Below are 19,280 nucleotides of genomic sequence, written 5' to 3'. Positions count from 1 at the left end.
CCCATAATGACATCACAATACCCCATAATGACAAAGCAAAAACTGTTTTTTAGATATGTTTGCTAATTTATTAAAACCTGAAATATTCAGAAGTATTCAGACCCTTTACTCAGTAATTTGTTGAAGCACCATTGGCAGCGATTACAGACACCAGTCTTCTTGGTTATGATGCTACAAGCTTGGCACACCTGTATTTGGGGAGTTGATCCAATTAATGAGGAGCGTCGCTGCACAGCTATTTTCAGGTCTCTACAGAGATGTTAGATCGGGTTCAAGTCTGAGCTCTGACTGGGCCAATCAAGGACATTTAGAGACTTGTCCCAAAGCCAGTCCTGCATTGTCTTGGCTGTGTGCTTAGGGTTGTTGTCCTGTTGGATGGAGAACCTTTGCCCCAGTCTGAGGTCCTGAACGCTCTGGAGCAGGTTTTCATCAAGGATCTCTCTGTACTTTGCTCTCTTCATCCCTGCCTTGATCCTGACTAGTCTCCTAGTCTTTTGATTGCTCACTTTGGCCGGGTGGCCAGATCTAGGAAGAGTCTTGGTGGTTCCAAACTTCTTCCATTTAAGAATGACGAAGGCCGCTGTGTTCTTGGGGACCTTCAGTGCTGCAGAAATGTTTTGGTACCTTTCCCCAGATCTGTGCCTCGACACAATCCTGCCTTGGAGCTCTACAGACAATTTCTTCGACCTCATGGCTTGGTTTTTGCTCTGACATGCACTGTCAACTGTGGGACCTTATATACACAGGTGTGTGCCTTTCCAAATCATGTCCAATCAATGGAATTTACCACAGGTGGACTACAATCAAGTTGTAGAAACATCTCAAGGATGATCAATGGAAACAGGATGTACCTGAGCTCAATTTCGAGTCTCATAGCCAATGGGGCTGAATACTTCTGTCAAATAGCCAATGGGGCTGAATACTTCTGTCAAATAGCCAATGGGGCTGAATACTTCTGTCAAATAGCCAATGGGGCTGAATACTTCTGTCAAATAGCCAATGGGGCTGAATACTTCTGTCAAATAGCCAATGGGGCTGAATACTTCTGTCAAATAGCCAATGGGGCTGAATACTTCTGTCAAATAGCCAATGGGGCTGAATACTTCTGTCAAATAGCCAATGGGGCTGAATACTTCTGTCAAATAGCCAATGGGGCTGAATACTTCTGTCAAATAGCCAATGGGGCTGAATACTTCTGTCAAATAGCCAATGGGGCTGAATACTTCTGTCAAATAGCCAATGGGGCTGAATACTTCTGTCAAATAGCCAATGGGGCTGAATACTTCTGTCAAATAGCCAATGGGGCTGAATACTTCTGTCAAATAGCCAATGGGGCTGAATACTTCTGTCAAATAGCCAATGGGGCTGAATACTTTTCAAATAGCCAATTGAATACTTCTGTCAAATAGCCAATGGGGCTGAATACTTCTGTCAAATAGCCAATGGGGCTGAATACTTCTGTCAAATAGCCAATGGGGCTGAATACTTCTGTCAAATAGCCAATGGGGCTGAATACTTCTGTCAAATAGCCAATGGGGCTGAATACTTCTGTCAAATAGCCAATGGGGCTGAATACTTCTGTCAAATAGCCAATGGGGCTGAATACTTCTGTCAAATAGTTTATTTTTATTTGTAAATTGTGCAAATGTATCAAAAATAAAAAAACAAAAAATATTTTGTTATTTTTGATAAATTTGCTAAAAAAAATAAAAACCTGTTTTTACTTCATCATTATGGGATATTGTTTGTAGATTGCTGAGGATTTTATTTTTATTTTTTATTTAATCTATTTAAGAATAAGTTTGTAACGTAACAAAGTGTGGAAAAAGTCAATAGGTCTGAAAACAGTTGTACATCAACCAAGGGCTTTGTCAACATGCCAGAGAAACCTCCTTCCTACATGATAACAGGCTTCTGGTGAAACGGTGTGTTCATTTTGTCCTCTTACTTTGTATTTGTCCATGATAAGGATTAATCATAATCTAATCTCACACAGCCAAACGAGTGTCTCTGCATAATGATATTATTGTTGCTATATTGCCGGCGCGTGAGATTACTCATAGACCCACTATTTAAACACACCTTGTCTGCATGCTACTGCTTAAACACACCTTGTCTGCATGCTACTGCTTAAACACACCTTGTCTGCATGCTACTGCTTAAACACACCTGTCTGCATGCTACTGCTTAAACACACCTGTCTGCATGCTACTGCTTAAACACACCTTGTCTGCATGCTACTGCTTAAACACACCTTGTCTGCATGCTACTGCTTAAACACACCTGTCTGCATGCTACTGCTTAAACACACCTTGTCTGCATGCTACTGCTTAAACACACCTTGTCTGCATGCTACTGCTTAAACACACCTTGTCTGCATGCTACTGCATAAACACACCTTGTCTGCATGCAGGTCAAACAAGAGTGTGTCTTACTTGTCTGTTACTCAGCATCGCTGGTCTTCTGAGAGAAGTGTGTGTGTGTATGTGTCTTACTTGTCTATCTGCTCCTCAGCATCGCTGGTCTTCTGAGAGGGCTGTATGGCGTCTCCCTTCCCCATCACACTGATGTCGCACTTCAGGTAACCTTTGACCCCGGTCCTGATGTCTGCCGGGTCCGTCAGCACCGCCCACTTATTGGTGAACTGGTGACCTGAGACGGGGACGTTCAAGTTGATTATTTACTGTAACAAATCAATCGGACATCTTACTCACCAGAACTCACATTTGAAAAACAGCAAGAACGTTAGCATTAGCATTCAGTTAGCTTTTCAGCAATCCAGTCAGTTATGAAGGAGCACCGGGCTGAAACGTGGGGGCAATGGGAGCACGTGGGGACATAGGGTGTGGATGTCATTCTCTTACCAGGTTGTCTATAGACCGTTCCCACATCCATCTTGAAGGAGCCCACACAGAAGCCTTTCATGATCTTGGTATGCATCACCTGGAGAAGAAACAGACAAACTAAATATTCAAGAGTTTTTTTTTGTTTTTTTGTTGTTGGTTTTTACACGACTCTTGAAAAATATGGTTGAATATCTTTATGGATGAGATGGATGTATTTGCTTACTGATAGTTTGATGACTTTGTCAAAAAAGCTCTCTTGATGACCGTAATAATCAAACACAAAGTACTGTTTCAAAAAACAGAAATAAGATTGTTACAAATCTTTGAGCAACAAGGAAAGACAATGATTATTAGTCTCATTCCAATACCAACCATCTGGCAACACTTCATTTTTAAGGGTCTTTGTTACAGTGTAATTACATATGTAATTACAGTGTAACAGACATTGTAATAATTCATAGTTACATTGTAATAACAACATGGAATTGGTGGTAATTGCTGTCTGTAATTACAGGGGTGTTACAGGTATTGCAGTCTGCAATTACAGGGGTGTTACAGTCTGTAATTACAGGGGTGTTACAGGTGTTACAGTCTGTAATTACAGGGGTGTTACAGGTGTTACAGTCTGTAATTACAGGGGTGTTACAGGTGTTGCAGTCTGTAATTACAGGGGTGTTACAGGTGTTACAGTCTGCAATTATAGGGGTAACACATTTTTACCACCATGCTTGTTACAAATGTTAAAGTTTCCGATTGCATCCTATTTTTCTAAACCTTGGCTAGCTAGCTAAAGCTGACAGAATATGCTACGGTCGCTGCACGCTAGCTAACGTTAGCTGGACTTGATGGTAATCCCTGAACCTTGTTTTCCCGGTAGTGCTTTATTAAACAACAGTTATTAGTTATTAAGTGTATTAGTATTAAAACAATCAGTATTATTGCTAAATGGATAACGCAACAACTGGTAGCTAGCAAGGCCTCGCTAGCTATGTGCCTTAACTAGTTGTCATGGCGATGATAACTAGGGGCAACCACAGATTCACAACAAGATCTCAGACTCCGGGATGGGAAAATGTTCAGTAACAAGAAAGAAGAAACAGGCGAAGACAGAGTCAGAGTTTTGCGGTTTTTATATTGTTATTATTTAATGGTAAAAAACGGGAATAAAGAAAGACAATCCCAGCTCTATAGGCTACTCTTACTATAGGCTACTCTTACTATAGGCTACTCTTACTATAGGCTACTCTTACTATAGGCTACTCTTACTATAGGCTACTCTTACTATAGGCTACGGATATGAGTCACCACTAGATTAGTGATTTTGAAGTTATTGAGTAGGGTTTGTTTAATCTAATTCATTAAATCGTTAATCTAACAATAAAAATCCTTATTATTTTGTCAGAAATGTAAGGTATTTTTTTTTACATGTTGCAATAAAGTTGACAAAAGTAGAAGCTCATCTTATGTTTTGTAGGTATCTTCACTTGGTAACGAGTAGTAAGTCATTTGTATAGAATCAATTTAACCCCTTTTTTAATATTTTTTTTTAGGTGCAAGTGCCAGCAAAAACATTGAGTGCAGATTTTGAAGAGTGCTTTCAACTGCCGGTAGGTAATTAGAGCCTTTTGAGCCTCCAACCGTTGTAATCTCAGACACCCAGTGCATCTGTCCAACCAGAGACTACAACATTCTGACCATTATTACTGAATCAGCTGAGAAGAAACTAAACACTAAATTGGTGAATTTAGTAGAAACTTGTCCATTAGTAAACAAGCACGGTAACAAGCATTTGTTAATATACCTCTGTGATTACAGAGTGCAATTACCAAAAGTTACATGTTGTTATTACAGTGTTACTATGAGTTATTACAGTTAACTACAATACTTGTTACAGTGTAATGCTTTACAGATAGAGATACCCATCGTACAACCCCAAACAGCAAGCAATACAGAAGCATTAGCACAGTGGCTCGGAACAACTCCCTAGAGGGCAGGATGCTGGGAAGAAACCTAGAGAGGAACCAGGCTCAAGACTCCCTAGAGGGCAAGATCCTAGGAAGAAACCTAGAGAGGAACCAGGCTCAGACGGGAAAGACTCCCTAGAGGCCAAGATCCTAGGAAGAAACCTAGAGAGGAACCAGGCTCAGGGGGGAAAGACTCCCTAGAGGGCAAGATCCTAGGAAGAAACCTAGAGAGGAACCAGGCTCAGGGGGGAAAGACTCCCTAGAGGGCAAGATCCTAGGAAGAAACCTAGAGAGGAACCAGGCTCAGAGGGGAAAGACTCCCTAGAGGGCAGGATCCTAGGAAGAAACATAGAGAGGAACCAGGCTCAGATGGGAAAGACTCCCTAGAGGGCAGGATCCTAGGAAGAAACCTAGAGAGGAACCAGGCTCAGAGGATATAGACTCCCTAGAGGGCAGGATCCTAGGAAGAAACATAGAGAGGAACCAGGCTCAGAGGGGAAAGACTCCCTAGAGGGCAGGATCCTAGGAAGAAACCTAGAGAGGAACCAGGCTCAGAGGATATAGACTCCCTAGAGGGCAGGATCCTAGGAAGAAACCTAGAGAGGAACCAGGCTCAGAGGAGAAGGTTCACCTCATTGATGAAAGGGGCGTTGGTGCCCTCTTTGACAGTGGTCTGTTTCTTCTCGTCTCCGATCTCCATGATTACACTAGGGTCAATATTCTCCCCCACCAGCTGTTTGGCCTCGGTGATGTTGATGGCAATCTGGAGGGAAGATCATCAAAGTCACCTTTATTCGCCAAGTTAAATGGTTTTGCTCAGAAATGGACAGACAGAATATAGACAGAGGAATCTACACATAATATACTATCAGCATATACCTTATGGATACAGTACAAATTACACATGATAGGAGAGGACATGTACAGTTAAGAATATACAGATTACACAGATTTCGTCATATGACGACAGAAGTTTTGGAAGTTACATGGCAATGTGTCCCAAACATCCAGTGACTATTCCCTCAACACAGGAGTAACAGATACAATATAAACCAATCAGGACTATTCCCTCAACACAGGAGTAACAGATACAATATAAACCAATCAGGACTATTCCCTCAACACAGGAGATAAATATAAACAATCAGATATTCCCTCAATATAAACCAATATAAACCAATCAGGACTATTCCCTCAACACAGGAGTAACAGATACAATATAAACCAATCAGGACTATTCCCTCAACACAGGAGTAACAGATACAATATAAACCAATCAGGGCTATTCCCTCAACACAGGAGTAACAGATACAATATAAACCAATCAGGGCTATTCCCTCAACACAGGAGTAACAGATACAATATAAACCAATCAGGACTATTCCCTCAACACAGGAGTAACAGATACAATATAAACCAATCAGGGCTATTCCCTCAACAAAGGAGTAACAGATACAATATAAACCAATCAGGACTATTCCCTCAACACAGGAGTAACAGATACAATATAAACCAATCAGGACTATTCCCTCAACACAGGAGTAACAGATACAATATGAATCAGTCAACCTACCTGGAAACTCTCTGGCTTTTTCTCACTGTCCAGAATCTTTGGTCTTAGTTTAGACCTGTGTGGAGTTATTAAATTGACATTATTATAGTTATACAGCATAAGTTATACGAGGCCTGGCACCACAGGCAAACATTTTGATCGGTCAATTTTCAGATTTTGGGATATTTTGCAAATATATCTTCGATACTTTCACAAAATGTACAAATACATCAGAAATAAATAAAAATAATTAATTAATAAATAAATAAACGGCTATACTGTATACAAATGATTGATTTGTATTATTTTACCAAACTCCGTCAACTACACATTCCATGAATGTCGTTCTTGTTCTCATGTTAAAACTCTCCATGTTGAATCAAATAGCCCTCAGAAGCTTGTTTTCCTGGGAGGGCTTTTCGTTAGCTCGCCCATACATCGCGATATCCTCTTTAGACAGATTAGAAAGATTAGTAATTTTCGGTAACCTGATTGGTTAAAAGGCTTCACAAATGTTTGAAAATATCTCCAGCGAAGAATCAACGTAAAGAGAGACAAAATTAGAAGAGTAACATGCTGATATTTTAGTCCTGCAGTTATGTAAATAGACATAAAAAGTACTCCCCCCCCCGGAATTCTTACTGGTTGGTAGGTGATCAAATACTCATGTCATGCAATAAAATGCTAATTAATTACATAAAAATCATACAATGTGATTTTATGGATTTTTGTTTTAGATTCCATCTCTCACGGTTGAAGTGTACCTATGATAAAAATGACAGACCTCTACATGCTTTTGTAAGTAGGAAAAATCGGCAGTGTATCAAATACTTGTTCTCCCCACAGTATATTATTATTATACATTTTTTCATACATAAAAGACTGTAAAAGCACCAGCAAATCCAAGTTATTTTAAATTTAGCAAATCTGTCCCAAACTATTCCCACGTATAATAAATAGAGCTATATGTGATGAACACAAACGTAAGCAAGGTTTGAAATGATTATGTCAAATCGGTTTGGGCTTCTTGCGGCCAATTTGTAATTATGTTCCGGTCCCCTGACCATCCGCTCGAGAAACAATTGTCTGAATCTAGATGATGATCCCTGCTATGGTCATTGCATTCACATTTCCAGACCCATCGCTGTTAATGTCCACTATGAATAAAAAGGGTCAAGTCTGTTGACTGTTTGTGGCTGCTCGTGATATTAAATAAAACATTGTAATGTACCGGATAAGGCACCTGTTTGCACCTCCGCTAACAAAATCAATGCCATAACCAATTGCGTTACCGCTAAGAGCAGCTTTTGGTCCGTCTTGGATATCACTAGTTGCCCGACTGAAATTGGCATTTTGGCGTATGTTTTTAAGGACACACCTTAAATATTTCTCGCCTCAGTGCAAGTGAGCTGATGTTAGACAGGTAAATAACCAACTCTGGCGTAAGGGGTGGAAAATGCCAGTGCGACAGTTTTTACACGACAAAATTGCAAAAAGAAACGTTTCTTTGACACTTGCGCCTCCTTAGAGCCTAAAATATTTATGTAACTTTAATGTATTTATTTAACATTTATTTAACCAGGAAAAGACTGAAGGGGGACATCAACACAACACAACACAATACAACACATTGCAATACAATACAACACAATACAATACAATACAACACATTGCAATACAATACAACACAATACAATACAACACATTGCAATACAATACAACACAATACAATACAATACAACACATTGCAACACAACACATTGCAACACAACACAACACAACACATTGCAATACAATACAACACAATACAACACAATACAATGCAACACACAATACAATACAATACAACACACAATACAACACAACACAACACTACACAACACAATACAACACTACACAACACAACACACAACACAGCACAACACAATACAACACACAATACAACACAATACAACACATTGCAATACAATACAATACAACACACAATACAACACAACACTACACAACACTACACAACACAATACAACACTACACAACACAACACACAACACAGCACAACACAATACAACACACAATACAACACATTGCAATACAACACAATACAACACAATACAACACATTGCAATACAACACAATACAACACACAATACAACACAACACAATATTACAGAACACAACACAACACAACACTACACAATACAACACATTGCAATACAATACAACACAATACAATGCAACACACAATACAATACAACACACAATACAACACAACACAACACTACACAACACTACACAACACAACACAACACTACACAATACAACACACAATACAACACAACACAATATTACAGAACACAACACAACACAACACTACACAATACAATACAACACAATACAACACAATACAATGCAACACAACACATTGCAATACAATACAACACATTACAACACAATAAAATGCAACACACAATACAATACAATACAACACACAATACAACACAACACTACACAACACTACACAACACAACACAACACACACAACACAACACAACACAACACAACACAACACAACACTAATACAATACAACACAACACAACAATACAACACAACACAACACAACACAACACTACAATTGCAATACAATACAACACATTACAACACAACAAAATGCAACACACAATACAATACACAAACACACAATACAACACAACACAACAACAACACAACACAACACAACACAACACAATACACAACACAACACAACACAACACAACACAACACAACACAACACAACACTACACAACACAATACAATACAATACAATACAATGCAACACACAATACAATACAATACAACACACAATACAACACAACACAACACTACACAACACTACACAACACAACACAACACACCACTACACAACACAATACAATACAACACAACACAACACAACACAACACAACACAACACAACACAACACAATTCATTAAAAACATGTTGTGATGTACCTCTTGGTCTGGGGTAGCTGTCTGACAGGTATGGTTCCCGAAGGGCCAGGCTGACCATCGTCGGGGTACTGTCCTTCTAACAGACCAGTGACCTCAGCATTACCCTCTGGCTCTGTACCATCTGTCAGGGCACGACACAAATCAATCAAGCAATTTTTGATCAAGACTAAAGAACGTTGGCAAGGAAACATTCCCTAGTAGGACGAAACATAGAGAGGAAGCAGAATCAGAGGGGGGAGGTCCATCATTCTCTGGCCATACCTGTTCAATCTGAAATAACTAGACTGAGCTTGATCTGTATCTGGTAAACTGGCACTGCATGTTTAAAAGTAAGTGACCCATGATGTTTTAAATATCAGGAGGGTACATGATCACATGTGTATCCTTAATCCTACAGGACATACAGCAAATCCTAATCCTACAGGACATACAGCAAATCCTACAGCAAATACTCCATGAATACAGAAGCACACGACTGTTTGATCAGCTGGAGCTGACTGTGTGGTCGAAACTAGTGCACTACATAGGGAATAGTGAGCCATTTGGTACGCAGATGTGACTATTTGATCAGCTGGAGCTGACTGTGTGGTTGAAACTAGTGCACTACCCCAATGGGCCCCGGTCGAAACTAGTGCACTACCCCAATGGGCCCCGGTCGAAACTAGTGCACTACTCCAATGGGCCCCGGTCGAAACTAGTGCACTACTCCAATGGGCCCCGGTCGAAACTAGTGCACTACCCCAACGGGCCCCGGTCGAAACTAGTGCACTACCCCAACGGGCCCCGGTCGAAACTAGTGCACTACCCTATGGGCCCTGGTCGAAACTAGTGCACTACTCCAATGGGCCCCGGTCGAAACTAGTGCACTACCCCAACAGGCCCCGGTCGACAGTAGTGCACTAGCCTATGGGCCACGGTCGACACTAGTGCACTACCCTATGGGTCCCGGTCGAAACTAGTGCACTACCCTATGGGCCCCGGTCTAAACTAGTGCACTACCCTATGGGCCCTGGTCGACACTAGTGCACTACATAGGGAATAGTGAGCCATTTGGTATGCAGATATCTCCAATCACAATCTGCTCTTACTGTTTACAACAGAGTGTTTGTTTTCAAGGCCGTACCTAGAGCTGCTTTATTGGCCAAGACGAGATCAGATGTGGTGACTGTCTTCTTCTTCTTCTTCACTTTCAGCCCGAACATCCCCTTCCCCTTCCTGTAGACAACATTAGACATGAGACCCCTTACACTTCCTGTAAAGAACATTAGACCTGAGAACCCTTCCCCTTCCTGTAAAGAACATTAGACATGAGACCCCTTACACTTCCTGTAGACAACATTAGACATGAGACCCCTTACACTTCCTGTAGACCACATTAGACATTAGAACCCTTCCCCTTCCTGTAAAGAACATTAGACATGATACCCCTTACACTTCCTGTAGACAACATTAGACATGAGACCCCTTACACTTCCTGTAGACCACATTAGACATTAGAACCCTTCCCCTTCCTGTAAAGAACATTAGACCTGAGAACCCTTCCCCTTCCTGTAAAGATCATTTGACCTGAGACACCTTCCCCTTCCTGTAAAGATCATTTGACCTGAGAACCCTTCCCCTTCCTGTAAAGATCATTAGACCAGACACCTTCCCCTTCCTGTAAAGATCATTAGACCTGAGACACCTTCCCCTTCCTGTAAAGATCATTTGACCTGAGAACCCTTCCCCTTCCTGTAAAGATCATTAGACCAGACACCTTCCCCTTCCTGTAAAGATCATTAGATATTAGAACCCTTCCCCTTCCTGTAAAGAACATTAGACATTAGAACCCTTCCCCTTCCTGTAAAGAACATTAGACATTAGAACCCTTCCCCTTCCTGTAAAGATCATTAGACATTAGAACCCTTCCCCTTCCTGTAAAGAACATTAGACATTAGAACCCTTCCCCTTCCTGTAAAGATCATTAGACATTAGAACCCTTCCCCTTCCTGTAGACCACATTAGACATTAGAACCCTTCCCCTTCCTGTAAAGATCATTAGACCAGACACCTTCCCCTTCCTGTAAAGATCATTTGACCTGAGACCCCTTCCCCTTCCTGTAAAGATCATTTGACCTGAGAACCCTTCCCCTTCCTGTAAAGATCATTAGATATTAGAACCCTTCCCCTTCCTGTAAAGAACATTAGACATTAGAACCCTTCCCCTTCCTGTAAAGAACATTAGACATTAGAACCCTTCCCCTTCCTGTAAAGATCATTAGACATTAGAACCCTTCCCCTTCCTGTAAAGAACATTAGACATTAGAACCCTTCCCCTTCCTGTAAAGATCATTAGACATTAGAACCCTTCCCCTTCCTGTAAAGAACATTAGACATTAGAACCCTTCCCTTCCTGTAAAGATCATTAGACATTAGAACCCTTCCCCTTCCTGTAAAGATCATTAGACATTAGAACCCTTCCCCTTCCTGTAAAGAACATTAGACATTAGAACCCTTCCCCTTCCTGTAAAGAACATTAGACATGAGACCCCTTACACTTCCTGTAGACAACATTAGACATGAGACCCCTTACACTTCCTGTAGACCACATTAGACATTAGAACCCTTCCCCTTCCTGTAAAGAACATTAGACATGAGACCCCTTACACTTCCTGTAGACCACATTAGACATTAGAACCCTTCCCCTTCCTGTAAATATCATTAGACCAGACACCTTCCCCTTCCTGTAAAGAACATTAGACCTGAGAACCCTTCCCCTTCCTGTAAAGATCATTAGAACTGAGAACCCTTCCCCTTCCTGTAAAGATCATTAGAACTGAGAACCCTTCCCCTTCCTGTAAAGAACATTAGACATTAGAACCCTTCCCCTTCCTGTAAAGAACATTAGACATTAGAACCCTTCCCCTTCCTGTAAAGATCATTAGACATTAGAACCCTTCTCCTTCCTGTAAAGATCATTAGACATTAGAACCCTTCCCACTCTCACTCATGAACAGTAGTACACCTTAATCACACATAATACATACCAACACACATACACAGAGGATGTCACCTGACTACATGGAGACAAGGCTAATTCACAGGATGTCACCTGACTACATGGAGACAAGGCTAATTCACAGGATGTCACCTGACTACATGGAGACAAGGTTAATTCACAGGATGTCACCTGACTACATGGAGACAAGGCTAATTCACAGAGGATGTCACCTGACTACATGGAGACAAGGCTAATTCACAGGATGTCACCTGACTACATGGAGACAAGGCTAATTCACAGGATGTCACCTGACTACATGGAGACAAGGCTAATTCACAGGATGTCACCTGAATACATGGAGACAAGGCTAATTCACAGGATGTCACCTGAATACATGGAGACAAGGCTAATTCACAGGATGTCACCTGACTACATGGAGACAAGGCTAATTCACAGGATGGAATAAAGCAGGAAGACCTGATATGTTTGTAAATCCTGTGATTCTCAACATTTTGTACTCAGCTAAATTTGATTAATTGGATTTATTTAACCTTTATTTAACCAAGAAGGGCTCATTGAGATTAAAGTCTCTTTTTCAAGAGCGCCCTGGCCAAGATAGGCAGCACTAAGTCATTACAAAAAGATTACAGACAGACAACATGAAAAATTACAAGTAATCTAGGAAAAAACATTGAATTCACAAGAGTGTAAAACAGCAAATTAGAAACATTGACAGGTCAGAGAATCACCAATTAAAAACACCAATTGGGACAAGTTCTTCCAGTTTAAAAGTATTTTACAAGGTGTTCCAAGACGATGGCGCAGAGTACATAAAATCCCTTTTACCAAATTCAGTTGGGACATTTGGAACAGTTAGCAGGATAAAGTCCAGCGAACGAAGAGAGTACCCACCACATTTCTGAACAATACAAATGCACAAATAAAAAGGTAGTAAACCCAAAATGGCTTTGTAAATAAAAGTATACCAGTGACTGAGCCTATGAGTGACTAGAGAAGTCCAGCCAACCCTGGTATACAAAGTGCAGTGGTGCGTAAGGGTTTTGCAGGTTAAAATAAATCTCAAAGTGCCATGGTAAAGGGTGTCAATTGTTCTCAAACACTGAGCGGAAGCATTCATATATAAAATATCCCCATAGTCTAGTAAAGGCATAAATGTAGCTGATACTAGCCTCCTTCTGGCTTCAAAAGAAAAACAGGCCTTATTCCTAAAATAAAATCCCAATTTCAGCTTCAATTATTTTGTAAGTTGTTGAATATGCAATTTAAAAGAGAGTCTGTCATCAATTAAAATTCCAAGATATTTATATGAGGTTACAACCTCAATCTCCTTGCCCTGACAGGTAGTAATAGGCGAAAGGTTCAGAGGTCTATTTCTTGGATTAGAAAACACCATTAGTTTAGTTTTGTCAATATTGAGGATAAGGTATGTTGAACAGTATAAAAAGCAGTTTGCATGTTCTGGAAAGCTTTTGTAAGAGACGAGGCACAACAGTAAATAACAGTATCATCAACATAAAAATGAAGTTGTGCATTTTGGACATTTTTGTCTAAATCAGAGAGGACCAAGTACAGTGCCTTGGGGCACACCATTCAAGACAGACAATTTAACAGACATAAGCCCATCAAATTGAGTGCACTGAGTTCTATCAGACAGTTAGCAAACCATGCAACTTCATTCTCGGAAAGACCTACACTCGGCAATCCCTGCCTTAGTATAGCATGATCAACTGTATCAAAAGCCTTAGAGAGATCAAGAAAAACTGAGACACAGTGGTGTTTTTTTGTCAATGGCTTCAGTGATATTGTTTAAAACCTTAATGGCTGTGGTAATTGTGCTATGCTTCTTCCTGAAGCCTGATTGGTACATTGATAAAATAGTTAGCAAATAACTCTTTTAGCTGTTCACTTACAAGGGTTTCAAGTATTTTCACCAGGGGTGACAGCTCTGAGATTGGCCTATAATTATTTAAAAGAGTTGGATCTCCCCCTTTCAAAAGTGGTAGGACAAATGCTGATTTCCAGATCTTTGGAATTTCATTACATTCCAGGGCTAGATTGAACAGAGATGTAAGTGGTTCAGTGTCAAGTCCTGCCCTTAGTTCCTTTTTTACGTCTCTATTTTGGTTTGATCAGGGCGTGAGTTGGGGTGGGCATTCTATGTTTTGTATTTCTATGTGTTTGGCCTGGTATGTTTCCCAATCAGAGACAGCTGTCTATCGTTGTCTCTGATTGAGAACCACACTTAGGTAGCCTGTTCCCACCTGTGTTTGCGGGTAGTTATTTTCTGTTTAGTGTGTTTTGCACCTAGTGGAGCTGTTTCAGTTGTATTTAGTGTTCGGTTCTATTTAATAAATGACAAACACTTTGGTCCTCACCTTCTTCAAACCAACAGTTGTTACATTCAGCTATGAAATCAGCTGCCAGATTTAAAAAGCAGGGATCCAGATGATCAGGACCTGCAGGCTTTCTCTGATCTAAGGATATCAGGGCTTTATGTACCACCTGCACTGAGAATGATCAGGACCTGCAGGCTTTCTCTGATCTAAGGATTTCAGGGCTTTATGTACCACCTGCACTGAGAATGATCAGGACCTGCAGGCTTTCTCTGATCTAAGGATTTCAGGGCTTTATGTACCACCTGCACTGAGAATGATCAGGACCTGCAGGCTTTCTCTGATCTAAGGATTTCAGGGCTTTATGTACCACCTGCACTGAGAATGATCAGGACCTGCAGGCTTTCTCTGATCTAAGGATTTCAGGGCTTTATGTACCACCTGCACTGAGAATGATCCTGATCTTTCTAAATAGGGCTTTATGTACCACCTGGTTCAGGACCTAATCAAGGGCTTGATGATGAGAATTGGACCTGCAGGCTTTCTCTGATCTAAGGATTTCAGGGCTTTAACCTCAAAATGATGCTAGTGCTGGGATGGAAATAAACCTGCAGGCTTTCTCTGACATCCCTGGGGGTACCCCATACTGGGCTAGAATAAAGCTGTACATCCTGGGGGTACCCCATACTGGGCTGGAATAAACCTGTACATCCCTGGGGGGAATACCCCATACTGGGCTGGAATAAACCTGTACATCCCTGGGGGTACCCCATACTGGGCTAGAATAAACCTGTACATCCCTGGGGGTACCCCATACTGGGCTAGAATAAACCTGTACATCCCTGGGGGTACCCCATACTGGCCTAGAATAAACCTGTACATCCCTGGGGGTACCCCATACTGGGCTAGAATAAACCTGTACATCCCTGGGGGTACCCCATACTGGGCTGGAATAAACCTGTACATCCCTGGGGGTACCCCATACTGGGCTGGAATAAACCTGTACATCCCTGGGGGTACCCCATACTGGGCTGGAATAAACCTGTACATCCCTGGGGGTACCCCATACTGGGCTGGAATAAACCTGTACATCCCTGGGGGTACCCCATACTGGAATAGAATAAACCTGTACATCCCTGGGGGTACCCCATACTGGGCTAGAATAAACCTGTACATCCCTGGGGGTACCCCATACTGGGCTAGAATAAACCTATACATCCCTGGGGGTACCCCATACTGGGCTAGAATAAACCTGTACATCCCTGGGGGTACCCCATACTGGGCTAGAATAAACCTATACATCCCTGGGGGTACCCCATACTGGGCTAGAATAAACCTATACATCCCTAGGGGTACCCCATACTGGGCTAGAATAAACCTATACATCCCTAGGGGTACCCCATACTGGGCTAGAATAAACCTATACATCCCTAGGGGTACCCCATACTGGGCTAGAATAAACCTATACATCCCTAGGGGTACCCCATACTGGGCTAGAATAAACCTATACATCCCTAGGGGTACCCCATACTGGGCTAGAATAAACCTGTACATCCCTGGGGGTACCCCCATACTGGGCTAGAATAAACCTATACATCCCTAGGGGTACACCATAACGGGATTTGAGAAACACTGTTCGAACTAACATAGCAATTTGCAGAGGTTGAAAGTTGTTGTTTGTAAGATCTTACCTGTGTGTGGCTGGACTGCCACTGTGACCTGATGGATCCTTGTCCATTTTGACAGGACAATGTGCCCAGGAGTCCCTGACAGCTAATAACTGAGATATTAACACACTATCCCGATTCCTATCCTAATGCTTCCAATAACACTACGTTGTATTAAAAATAGTACTCTCTGATACACTGTCTGAACAAAAGTGTTTGACTGCTCTCTGTCTCACAATACACCTTCCAGTTCCTCCCTTGTTTGACTTTCAGTGGTTTGAATTTCCTTCCTGCATAATTATCCTGCTTATTGATATTAACCTGCATATTGATATTTTCCTACTTGAGCCCCTCTCTCCCTAGTTCACATAGAGTAAATGACTGAGACTCTCTGTTGAGTCTCTCTATTGAGTCTCTCTATTGAGTCTCTCTATTGAGTCTCTCTATTGAGTCTCTCTAGTGAGTCTCTCTATTGAGTTTCTCTGTTGAGTCTCTCTATTGAGTTTCTCTGTTGAGTCTCTCTATTGAGTCTCTCTGTTGAGTTTCTCTATTGAGTCTCTCTATTGAGTCTCTCTATTGAGTCTCTCTATTGAGTTTCTCTATTGAGTTTCTCTACTGAGTTTCTCTATTGAGTTTCTCTATTGAGTTTCTCTACTGAGTTTCTCTATTGAGTTTCTCTATTGAGTCTCTCTATTGAGTATCTATTGAGTTTCTCTATTGAGTCTCTCTAGTGAGTTTCTCTATTGAGTCTCTCTATTGAGTCTCTCTAGTGAGTCTCTCTATTGAGTTTCTCTGTTGAGTCTCTCTATTGAGTTTCTCTGTTGAGTCTCTCTATTGAGTTTCTCTATTGAGTTTCTCTATTGAGTCTCTCTATTGAGTTTCTCTATTGAGTTTCTCTACTGAGTTTCTCTATTGAGTTTCTCTATTGAGTTTCTCTACTGAGTTTCTCTATTGAGTTTCTCTATTGAGTCTCTCTATTGAGTATCTATTGAGTCTCTCTATTGAGTCTCTCTATTGAGTATCTATTGAGTCTCTCTATTGAGTATCTATTGAGTTTCTCTATTGAGTATCTATTGAGTTTCTCTATTGAGTCTCTCTATTGAGTTTCTCTATTGAGTTTCTCTATTGAGTCTCTCTATTGAGTTTCTCTATTGAGTCTCTCTATTGAGTTTCTCCGCTACAAGACCATGGTGCTTGCCTACGGAGCTGTGAGGGGAACGGCACCTCAGTACCTCCAGGCTCTGATCAGGCCCTACACCCAAACAAGGGCACTGCGTTCATCCACCTCTGGCCTGCTCGCCTCCCTACCACTGAGGAAGTACAGCTCCCGCTCAGCCCAGTCAAAGCTGTTCGCTGCTCTGGCCCCCCAATGGTGGAACAAACTCCCTCACGACGCCAGGACAGCGGAGTCAATCACCACCTTCCGGAGACACCTGAAACCCCACCTCTTTAAGGAATACCTAGGATAGGATAAGTATTTCCCCCCCCTGCCCCTTTAAGATTTAGATGCACTATTGTAAAGTGACTATTCCACTGGATGTCATAAGGTGAATGCACCAATTTGTAAGTCGCTCTGGATAAGAGCGTCTGCTAAATGACTTAAATGTAATGTAAATGTTGAGTCTCTCTATCAAGTTCCTCTATTGAGTTCCTCTATTGAGTTTCTCTATTCAGTTTCTTTATTGGAAATAAACTATTTATCGAACAATGATCTTGACACGTAGACAAAATAATCAGATTCAGTAAATATTTTCAAAATGTACATAGGATTGTCTATAGAGGGCCGGTTTCCCGCGTCCAGATTAAACCTGCGCTAAAAAAAAAGCACATTTAAATAGTGATTCTCCATTGAGCATACATTCTTTTTTTATCCAGGTCAAGTCTAAGCATGTAATCTGTGTCCGGGAAGCCGTTCCACAGACACTTGTACACCTATGCCTCATATTGACACATACATGTACTGTACGTTGTACGTTTGTTGGAAGAAGGTGAAAACAAACAACTTACTTGGCTTTGGCCTCCATTGGATCGGGTTGCAGTTTCTCTCTCAGTCGGGAATTGGACCGTTAAAGCCCACGGACATCGTTGTTAGACGAGGCGATATGAGCTAGAAGAACAGAGTCTAGACCGACTCGTAGCTGGAGTTTTATTGGCTGGGGCCATGCTCTTTCCTGAGAACAGAAAACAGACAGACTGTAGCTTGAGGTGACCCAGACTTTATGATTGTTTGCCCATGAATAATTTCATAATCTGATCTGGTTTTATCACTGGGAACAGCTTTACTTTCAAACTCCCAATTGTTTAAAACAACCCCCCCCCCCCGAAGTGTAATTTGCAGTTACAGTAAATGTATTCCTATCTGGTTGTTTACAAGAAGACATTGTGAAACTATCACCAGCCTTACAGTATGTGTTTTATATATCAATAGAATATCAATTGGCAGCAGTTGACCTGAAGATGTTTACACAATGTGGCGAACAGGATCCAGAAACTGGCAGTGAACACACCTCCTTGGTAAACAGAGCTCGACTCACATGCTGACCTGACAGTCTCCATCTGCATAGTGCACACAAAGGTGTTATTCAATGAATATCTGACATCTTAACACGAGGGCCAGAGAGGTTGCTTTTGGTAACGTGATCAGATGTAGCTTTATTGTCTGTAGTATTTTAATAAATATATTGAAAACACAAATATAAAACACAACATGGAACATCCAAAATCGCTGGTGAAGATACCGATTGGATGGTTTTTAGACTTGTTGAACAAATGCTTGTTTGGTAGACATGCTCGGGTATGAATGTTGCAGCAGTGCAGCTTATGTTGGGGTGGGGAGGTCCTCCCCCGAGCATGACCTCTTGGAGAAGAGATCCTTCCTCAGATCATTGAGATAATCTAGGTTGGTTGG

General features: G+C 41.3%; 1 protein-coding gene across 3 annotated transcripts in view; it reads right to left on the bottom strand.

The window, feature by feature from the left end:
• Nucleotides 1-18,589, bottom strand: part of fer1l6 (fer-1 like family member 6) — an 82,730-nt gene extending 64,141 nt beyond the window's left edge. For 2 of the 3 annotated variants that reach the window (XM_046345868.1, XM_046346033.1), the window contains exons 1-8: nt 16,397-16,585; nt 10,495-10,586; nt 9,372-9,492; nt 6,384-6,438; nt 5,442-5,573; nt 3,070-3,132; nt 2,865-2,943; nt 2,496-2,652 (exon numbers count right to left, since the gene is read on the bottom strand). In XM_046345868.1, the coding sequence (XP_046201824.1) occupies nt 2,496-2,652; nt 2,865-2,943; nt 3,070-3,132; nt 5,442-5,573; nt 6,384-6,438; nt 9,372-9,492; nt 10,495-10,586; nt 16,397-16,443 (746 nt within the window). In that variant the 5' untranslated portion in view covers nt 16,444-16,585. Of the gene's footprint in view, nt 1-2,495; nt 2,653-2,864; nt 2,944-3,069; nt 3,133-5,441; nt 5,574-6,383; nt 6,439-9,371; nt 9,493-10,494; nt 10,587-16,396; nt 16,586-18,379 lie in introns of those variants that run through there. The other variant, XM_046345949.1, reaches the window with a different exon arrangement.
• Nucleotides 18,590-19,280: the final 691 nt, after the last annotated feature.

This window comes from Oncorhynchus gorbuscha, linkage group LG01 (genome assembly GCF_021184085.1).
Source record: "Oncorhynchus gorbuscha isolate QuinsamMale2020 ecotype Even-year linkage group LG01, OgorEven_v1.0, whole genome shotgun sequence".
NCBI lineage: Eukaryota > Metazoa > Chordata > Actinopteri > Salmoniformes > Salmonidae > Oncorhynchus > Oncorhynchus gorbuscha.
Note: the sequence above shows the minus strand (reverse complement) of the source record. Positions and strands in the feature narration are given on the sequence as shown.